The sequence below is a fragment of the Falco punctatus genome, assembly GCF_963210335.1.
Source record: "Falco punctatus genome assembly, chromosome: 7".
NCBI classification, from domain to species: domain Eukaryota; kingdom Metazoa; phylum Chordata; class Aves; order Falconiformes; family Falconidae; genus Falco; species Falco punctatus.
The window spans coordinates 72,319,589-72,328,867 of record NC_137587.1 but is presented as its reverse complement, the minus strand read 5'-3'; the positions used below and the strand labels follow the sequence as shown (position 1 = coordinate 72,328,867).

At 64.9% G+C, this 9,279-nt stretch overlaps 1 protein-coding gene across 9 annotated transcripts; it reads left to right on the top strand.

Annotated features, from left to right (window-relative positions):
- The first annotated feature begins 1,095 nt into the window (after positions 1 to 1,095).
- PARP6 (poly(ADP-ribose) polymerase family member 6) lies at positions 1,096 to 9,138 on the top strand. Of its 9 annotated transcripts, none has more exons than XM_080395158.1 (22): positions 1,096 to 1,548; positions 2,462 to 2,539; positions 2,661 to 2,755; positions 3,172 to 3,232; positions 3,361 to 3,451; positions 3,550 to 3,616; positions 3,895 to 4,044; positions 4,281 to 4,461; positions 4,843 to 4,896; positions 5,131 to 5,226; positions 5,313 to 5,405; positions 5,480 to 5,605; positions 5,705 to 5,770; positions 5,910 to 5,977; positions 6,224 to 6,272; positions 7,167 to 7,276; positions 7,355 to 7,427; positions 7,609 to 7,678; positions 8,045 to 8,124; positions 8,243 to 8,306; positions 8,464 to 8,564; positions 8,659 to 9,138. In XM_080395158.1, exons 1-22 carry the CDS (start codon positions 1,546 to 1,548, stop codon positions 8,929 to 8,931), a joined length of 2,049 nt encoding a protein of 682 aa, XP_080251284.1. In that variant the 5' UTR covers positions 1,096 to 1,545; the 3' UTR covers positions 8,932 to 9,138. The 9 variants fall into 9 exon arrangements, 7 of the variants coding, with proteins under 7 accessions (XP_080251284.1, XP_080251285.1, XP_080251283.1 ...); XM_080395159.1 differs by having other exon boundaries at positions 4,281 to 4,434; positions 7,164 to 7,276; positions 8,659 to 9,137; XM_080395157.1 differs by having other exon boundaries at positions 7,164 to 7,276; positions 8,659 to 9,137.
- The last annotated feature ends 141 nt before the right edge of the window (positions 9,139 to 9,279 follow it).

Sequence of the window (9,279 nt, the reverse complement as noted above, 5' to 3'; positions counted from 1 at the left end):
GCTCCCCCCCGGCAGAGCGGCGGGGCCGGCACTCCCGAGCCCGAGGCTGGGCGGGACGCGGCCGCGCCACGTGCCCGGCGCCGCCAGCCCCCGGCGCCGCCAGCCCCCCGCCCCGCCACCTTCCCAGAGGGCGCCGCGACCGCGCGCGCCCCCCCCCCGCCCCGCGGCTCCTCAACGCCGACTGAGGGAGACCCCGGCCCGGCGGCGGGAAGGAGCCGATGGCGGCGGGTACCGATGCTCCCTCGCCGCCGCCCGCTGGCCCTCAGGCCGCCGTTACCTGCCGCCGCCCGACCTCGCCTCACACCCGTCCTCTCCGAGAGCCGCCGCCGCTCTGCGCGCCGCCCCGCCGCCCCGCCAAGGTGATCCCGGGGGTCGAAGCACCGCCCTCCGCCCCCCCGCCACAGATTCCTCCGCCGCCCGCCCCGCGACGGGGGCGGGAAGAGGCGGGGCGCAGGGACTCCTTTTTCTGGCGGACGCACAAGGCACGGGAGGCGCTGCGATTTTTTGCACGCGGACGGAGAGCGGCCGCCGCCGCCTTAAAGGGCCCGCGCCCCGCCCGCCGCGCTTAAAGGCGTAGCGCCTCGTCCCGCTGCTCTTAAAGGGGCCGCGTCCCCTACAGCTCACCCCCACAGACTGGCGCCGGTTGGGGCGACGTTGGAGGGTCCTGAGCCTCTGAGCCCTGGGGGTGCCGAGGGGCCAAGGTGGATGCTCTGCAGTGGGGCCGTGGGGACACTGTGCCAGCTGTGTGGGGAGCCAGCATGGGCACCCTGTGCCACGTCTGTGGGGACACTGGGGACCCCCAGCTGGAGGTGTTGGGGACCCTGTCCCAGGACCATGGGGACCTTTTGCTGGGGATGCTGGGGACCCATCATGGCTGCTCCATGCTGGGACTCTGGTGACACTGGGGACGCACTGTTAACAGGGGGACCTGCCATGCAGGCCCTGTGCTGGGCTGTGGGGACACCCTGCAGCCATGTGGGGGCCCAAGGTACCCACCCTGCGCTGGGGACCCTGTGCTGGACCATGGGGACCCTGTGCAGCCCTACGGGGACCCAAGATGGCCGCTGTGTGCTGGGGCCTTGGGGACCCTATGCTGAACCATGGGGACACCCTGGCAGCCACGTGGGGACCCAAGGTGGCCACCCTGTGCCCAGGACATGGGGACCCTGTGCTGGGGACTCTGTGCTCGGCCATGGGGACGCCGTGGGGGGACCCACCGTGGCCACCCCGTGGGGGACCCTGTGCTGGGGCCATGGGGGACCCTGAGCCGGGGCCACGGGGACCAGGGGGCACTGTGCTGGGGACACTGGGGCCCACCGCCAGCCCCTTAGGTCTGTGTCACGGCCGCCGCGGGCCCGGGGTCCCCGGGGCCCTGCTGGGAGTACCGGGGGGTGCGGGGGTCCCCACGGGTGACGTCAGCGGCAGCGTTGCCGGGTGACGGCGGTGGCGCCCGGGCCCGCGGCGGGGCCTGACGTCAAGGCCCGATGGCCGCCCGCCCGCCCGGCAGCATGGAGGCGGTGGCAGGCCCGCCCGGGCGCCGCTGAGATGGTGAGGGGGGGCCGGCCGGGGGGCGCGGGGGGCGCGGGGGGCGCGGGCACCCCCTCCGGGCCCGGCAGCGGCGGCAGGCCCCGGGGGTGGCGGGCGGGGAGGGCGGCGGGACGGGGCCTACTCGGGGCGGGAGGAGGGGGGAGCCGGGCCTCGGGTGGCCCTCGGTGGCCCTGAGTGGCCCTGTGGCCCCCGGCACGGGACGGGGACGGGGTGGGCCGGGCAGGACCCCCACGCTGTCGCGATGGACCAGGCCCCCCCAGCGGCTCTGTGCGCGGGCCACCCGCCCCCCGTCCCCATCCTGCTGTGTGTCCCCTGCTGCCTCCCCCGCTGTCCCCATCCTGCTGTGTGTCCCCTGCTGCCCCCCCCACTGTCCCCATCCTGCTGTGTGTCCCCCACTGCCACCATCCTGCTCTCCCCATCCTGCTCCCCCCAATCTGCTGCCTCCCATCCTGCTCCCTGCTACCTGCTCCCCCCATCCCACTGCCCCCCAAACTGCTCCCATCCCATTGCTCCATCCCACTCCCCCAAAACTGCTCCCCCGTCCTGTTTGCTCCCCAAACTGCTCCCATCCCACTGCCCCATCCCACAGCCCCCCAAAATACTCCCCTCATCCTACACCCCATGCCGCCCAAACTGTTCCCCTCAAATCATTCCCCACAACCCACTCCCCCAAACTGCTACCCCCCAAATTCACTCCCCCTTAATCTGCCCCTCACAACCCACCCACCCCACCCCACTCCACCCCCCAACCCTCTCCCCCATCCCCTCTCCCCGCAATCCACCTCCCCCAACCCTCTCCCCTACAACCTGCTCCCCCCAACCCTCTCCCCCCATCTCCACTCCCCCCATCCCTGCTGCCCCCCAACCCTCTGGCCCCACTAATCTGCTGCTCCCCCGACCCTCTGCCCCTCAGGACCTCAAGGGCCAGTACTGGACGGACGATGACTCCGACGGGGACAATGAGTCCGAGGAGTTCCTCTACGGCGTCCAGGTGGGCACCACAGGTGACGGGTCCCATGGGTGCCATGGGGGGGCTCAGGGACCCCCAACCTGAGCCTGAGTGTGCAGGGGCAGCTCTGTGTCTCATGATGCCACGGGGTGCTGTGCTGCAGGGGACCTGCGCTGCCGACCTGTACCGTCACCCGCAGCTGGACGCTGACATCGAGGCCGTGAAGGAGATCTACAGCGAGAATGCCGTGGCCGTCAGGTGGGTGCACCCAACTGTGCCATACGCAGGCATCCAGCCACAGCATCACTGGGGCAGCTGGCTGTGCCATGCTTCAGGCATCCCTGGGTGCCCAGCCATACTGTCCCCAGGACACCCAGCCACGGCATCCCCAGGGCACCCGGCTGTGCCATCCCCAGGACACCCAGCCACGGCATCCCCTGGACACCTGATCATGCCATCCCCTTGGGCACCTGGTTGTGCCATACCCAGGCACCTGTCCACAATCTGGGCACTCTCCCACTGCCGTCCTGGTCTCAGGGCTGCATGCACTTGATACACGGGGAGCCACATGTGGCCATCACTGCCCCGCGGGCCTGCCTGCCCTGGCACGGTGGGCACCAGGCAGCGACTCCGGCACTGTGCCAGCCTCACCACAGCACCACGTGTCTTCACAGGGAGTACGGGACCATCGATGATGTGGACATTGACCTCCATGTGAACATCAGCTTCCTCGATGTGAGTCCCCGGGTTGCTCCAGCAGTGTTGGCACAGGGAGGGTGGGGAAATGTGCCTGGGGGTCCCCAAATTTCCCTCCGCTGTGGGGTTCCCCACAGCTGCGCTGAATCACAGCTCTCCCTCGGCAGGAGGAGGTGGCGACAGCATGGAAGGTGCTGCGGACGGAGCCCATCGTCCTCCGCCTGCGCTTCTCCCTCTCCCAGTACCTCGATGGCCCCGGTGAGTAGGGACAGGCAGGATATGATGTCCCCATGTGCCCTTGGGATGGGCACACCGGTGGGTGGCACCGACAGCTTGTCCTCTCTCTCTCTCTGCAGAACCGTCCATCGAGGTTTTCCAGCCATCCAACAAGGAGGGCTTTGGGCTGGGTCTGCAGCTGAAGAAGTAAGAGCCAAAATGCAGTGGGCATCCCCAGGGCAAGGGTGGTCGGCAGGGTGGTCCACAGTGTCACTATTTTGCCCCAAAACCGGCAAGGTGCCACATGTCCCCATGCCACCACATTTTATCTGCCACACAGCCCTGTGATGGGCTCACCGCTGGCTTTGGGTGGGGAAGCAGAGGAGCTGGGTGGCACGGACCACCCAAGCACCAGGCTCAGTGGGCACCGAAGCACCCATGGGTGCCAGCAGCCTGCTGAGGCACCCATACCACCTCTTTGCCAGGATCCTGGGCATGTTCACATCTCAGCAATGGAAACACCTTAGCAACGATTTCCTGAAGACCCAGCAGGAGAAGCGGCACAGTTGGTTCAAGACGAGCGGCACCATCAAGAAGTTTCGCGCTGGCCTCAGCATCTTCTCCCCCATCCCCAAGTAAGGCCCTGACAGTGTCCCCAAGGGACCTCTGTCCCCTCACCCTTGGGTGGCTGGGGACCTGGCACCATGCCTCAGTTTCCCCACTCACCCCTCGAATGCTGCTGCTCCCTACCAAAGCCCGAGGAGGTGGAGGTTGCTCCCAAAAACCAGCCAAAGGCTGATTTCAGAACCAGGTGATGGAGAAGTAGGGACAGTGACATGCTGGGGAGCTCAGGGGGATTCCGTGCCTGCAGGTCTCCCAGCTTCCCCGTCATCCAGGATTCAGTGCTGAAGGGCAAACTGGGCATCCCCGAGGCTCGTGTCAACCGCCTGATGAACCGTTCTGTCTCCTGTATGGTGAAGAACCCCAAGGTGGAGGTTTTCGGCTACCCACCCCCCAGCACCCAGGCAGGTGTCGCCCCCTTCAACATCCTGGTGGGTGCCTCCCCGCCTCGGGGTTTGCTTTCCTCTCCTTTCCCTTCCCAGATTCCGGGGGGCAGTTCCAGGGTCAGATCACTTGCCATGGGGTGGTGGGACATCCTTGGGTTGTGGGTGCAGGGTTTCTCCCCTGCACCTTGTCCCCAGCACCCTTGGGTGCTCATGGGCAAGCTGGCGCACCAGCCATGGGGTCCTGCGGGGTGTTACCTCCCCCTCAGTGCTGTGGCCCGGCTGCAGCTGTGGCCCCAGGAGGGTGCTGGTGCGTCGTGGGTCCTGCTGTGCCAGGGGTCGGGGTTGGGATTGCCGGTGCCGTGCGGAGGTGGGGGTGCATGGGGGGAAGGGGATAACGCAGCTGGCTCCGCTCCGGCTCCGTCGCAGGTCGGCGGCCACTGCAAGAACGTTCCTACGCTGGAGTACGGCTTCCTCGTCCAGGTGAGGGTCCTGCATCCCGCTCAGCCCTGTCCCACTGCCCGGAGAACCTCCCTGCTGCCCCGTGTCCTGCTGAGCCCCATCCTGCTTCCTGGAGCATTCTTCCCACTGTCTCACATCCCATTTATCCCCATCCCACTGCCGGGAGCATCCTCTCTGCTGCCCCACACCCCACCTAGCCCCATCCCACTGCCCGGAGCCGCCACGGTGGCTGACTCCCACCGTCCTCCCCCTCAGATCATGAAGTACGCGGAGCAGCGGATCCCAACGCTCAACGAGTACTGCGTGGTGTGCGATGAGCAGCATGTTTTCCAGAACGGCTCCATGCTCAAGGTGCAGTGATGGGGACAAGGCAGGTGTGGGCTCTCGGCCCATGTCACTGTCCCTGACCCTCCCCACGGCTCCTGTCACCTCCACAGCCAGCGGTGTGCACCCGGGAGCTCTGCGTCTTCTCCTTCTACACCCTGGGCGTTATGTCCGGCGCGGCAGAGGAGGTGGCCACGGGTGCTGAGGTAGGGGTGCACACCACAGGTGACCACACCATCACCTCAGGGTTGTCCCTTCACCCCCACACTCTGTCCCCAAGGTGGTGGACCTGCTGGTGGCCATGTGCCGTGCCGCCCTGGAGTCCCCTCGCAAGAGCATCATCTTTGAGCCTTACCCTTCCGTGGTGGACCCCAATGACCCCAAAACACTTGCCTTCAACCCCAAGGTAAGCACTGGGGGGACAATGCTCCCAGATGCTGGGGGGTGATGGGGCTGGGGGAGCCCCGAGGACCTCTCTGATGCCTCTCTCCTGCTCCGTGTGCAGAAGAAGAACTACGAGCGGCTGCAGAAGGCTTTGGACAGCGTGATGTCCATCCGGGAGATGACCCAGGTACACCAGCGTGGCCCCACGCGAGACCCCTCCAGCATGAGATCCTTCACCAGGGGTGGCATTTTGTTGCTGGTTACCATCTGCCCATGGTTGTGTGGGTGCTGGGGGAGACACCCACACCCCTTCTTGCCTCTGCCAGGGGTCCTACCTGGAGATCAAGAAGCAGATGGACAAGCTAGACCCCCTGGCCCATCCCCTCCTGCAGTGGTAAGGCCAAGGGTGGTGTGACCTCATCCCACTGCCCCATATTCCTGCCTACTGCCCCATGTCCCCTGGGACAGGATGGGGTAGGAGGCAACCAGGCATCCTCAGCCCCTTTCTCCCATGGGATTGCAACCATCTACCGGCCTTGGGGTGGGTTCTGGTGCAGCTCCCAGCTCAGCCCCACTCCCAGAGGAGCATGGGACCAGCCTGTCTGACCTTCCTTCTCCTCTCCCTCCTCCTCTTTCCAAGGATAATCTCCAGCAACAGATCCCACATCGTCAAGCTGCCTCTCAGCAGGGTAAGGGGCCTGGCTGGGCTCCAGGTGGGGTGCAGGTGCAGCAGGCAGGGCAGAGGGTATGGAATGTGGGATATGGGGTGTGGGACATGGGATATAAGAGGCAAGATGCAGGGGGCAGTCTATAGGGTGTGAGACATAGGTTATAGGATGCAGGGTATGGCATGCAAGACATACGATATGGGAGGTGGGATATAAGATACGGATGCAGGGTACAGGCTATAGGATGCAGTCTGTAGGATATGAGATGTGCAATGTTGTTGCAGCACTCTCCAAACTATCAAGCTGCAACAAGGTCTTTTACCATCTCCTACCAACACACTCTTCATACCAGTCCCTCTCCTCATCCAGAGCATGCATGCTTGCTCCCTCCCTCTTCTTGCTTCTTCCTCCTCTCTCTTCCTTGGCTGCCCAGCCTCCTCACAGAACCAGCCACAGCTGCACTTTATCTGCATCAGCCAAGGCACCACCCCTGAAGCCAGCCCACAGCTGTATATTATCAATGATAATTAACCCAGCTTCATTCCTCTACACAATGTAGGATGCAGGGTGTGGGTTGTGGGCTGTAGGATGTGCGATGGAGGATTAGGGACATAAGGATGTGGGGTGGGTGATGTGAGGCTGTGGGCTCTAGGATGCAGCCTTTGGGGTGGGGCCTGCAGCCTGTGAGATTGGGGGGCAGGTGCGGGGTGTAGGGCAGAGGGTATTTGACATGGGATGGGGGATGGGGGACAGGAGACAGGGAACGCCATGGGCCCTCCTGGCAAGCTCAGGATGGCCAAAGCAGGGCTGGGCACGGGGCCAGGCTGCCGTGCATGATCTCCGTCTGTCTGTCTGTTTGTCTGTCCTTGCTCCCTGCCGGTGCCGCCTTTGCTCTTCCCTTTCCCCTGGTAGCAGCTGAAGTTCATGCACACCTCCCACCAGTTCCTCCTGCTCAGCAGCCCCCCGGCCAAGGAAGCCCGGTTCCGCACTGCCAAGAAACTCTATGGCAGCACATTTGCTTTCCAGTGAGTTGCTGGGAGGGCTGTGGGAGCTCCCCAGGCGGGGGTCGTGGGGCAGGCTGACATGGGGCTGGCTTTTTCCAGCGGCTCTCACATTGAGAACTGGCACTCCATCCTCCGCAATGGGCTGGTCAACGCTTCCTACACCAAACTGCAGGTAACGCTGCCCTGGGCCTGGCCCCTGCCCCGGGCAGGCAGGCGGGCAGGGAGGGGGGCAGGCAGGGGGGCAGGCAGCTGGGGGTGCGCTGCCTGCCGAGGCCGGGCTGCCGCCACCACCGCCACCGTACCCAAGCTGTCGGAGTGACCCTGTGTCGCTCACCCTGGTGTTTTCCTGCAAGCTGCATGGAGCAGCCTATGGCAAGGGCATCTATCTGAGCCCCATCTCCAGTATTTCCTTTGGATACTCAGGTAAGAGGCTGCCTGCGCTGCCCAGTCCTGCCTGCGCTCCCATCCCAATCCCTGCATGGGCCCGGGGACGTTCGGCATCGTGCCAGCCAGAGGAGCCGTGCGGGAGTGGGCAGCATCCCGCATCCTTCCCACCTGCACCAGCCTCTTCCTAGCCCGGTTGGGGCTTTCCAATGCGCCAGGGAATTAACCCCCCCTACATTTTCTAGGCTCCAAAAACCGCTGTGCCCACTTCTGGGGGGTTCCCAGGGTTCAGCCAACAGGGCGAGAGCACACAGCGTGACCGTCCCCGTCTGTGGCATGTGTCCCTGCATCACCCCAGGGTGCTCTCTGCCCAGGAGTGACGGCCACCGCTTTGCTTCTCCGCAGGGATGGGGAAAGGGCAGCACCGGATGCCTTCCAAGGACGAGCTGGTGCAGCGGTACAACCGGATGAACACCATCCCCCAGGTGATGGGCCGGGGGACGCCTTGAGAGGATGGGGCTGGGGACATGGCACCCACGGGTGCTGGGGATGGGGCGTGCCGACCCTGGCCAGGAAAGGTAATGACGGCTGCTCTTCCCGCAGACCCGCTCCATCCAGTCCCGCTTCCTCCAGAGCCGCAACCTGAACTGCATCGCACTTTGCGAAGGTGCGGGGACGTGTGGCGGGGGGACAGTGGCGGGGGGGGGAGGACAGGCAGCACCTGCATCCCTGGCTCACCGGGTAGGGGGAAGGAGGAGGGAGGGCGGGTGCCCACCACAGGCTGCCCCCAGCAGGGACCTCTGTCCCTGTCCCCCGTCCGACAGCCCCTTCCCCTGGCAGTCATCACCTCCAAGGACCTGCAGAAACACGGCAACATCTGGGTCTGCCCCGTCTCGGACCATGTCTGCACCCGCTTCTTCTTTGTGTGAGTCCCAGGCTGCACCCACCTGGCCAGCACCCGTGGGACACCCATGGGACACCCCTGGGACACCCCCTCACCCCCCTTTCTCCCCTTCCAGGTACGAAGATGGCCAAGTGGGAGACGCCAATATCAATACTCAGGACCCCAAAATCCAGAAGGAGATCATGCGTGTGATTGGGACTCAGGTGTACACAAACTGAGGGCGGTGGGGACCTCCCTGGGACCCCCGGCGCCGAGTGAAGACCCCGGGCGAGGCTGGGAAGGACAAGCGGGTTTCGAGCCTCCTGGGCAGGGCAGAGACGGGGGCCAGCGCCGCAGCTCCACCCTGTACATAGGCGTCAAGCATCCGGTGAGCATCAGGCGGGTTTAGCCGTCCCTTGTCCCCTCCCTGTCCCGTCCCCCAGTGTCCCGGACCCTGTGGCAGTGTGGAGAAGGAGCTGTGGGGGCTGGTGTGGCCGGTGGCCGCCCCTCCTGGAGTTAGCAGCAATGGGGTTTTTATCTACCAGGAGAAACCGAAGCAAAAAAACAAAAACGAAAACAAAAACCAACCAAAACAAACCCAAAAAACACAGGAGGAAAAAAAAAAAAAAAAAAAGAGTAAAGGAATCTGTGTCGGTGTAGTTAAACTGCCTGGGGCTGTGGGGAGGGAAACACCACTGTCACACCCGGCAAAGGGACGGTGGCATGGAGCAGGGAGCACGCTGCTAAGGGACAGTGC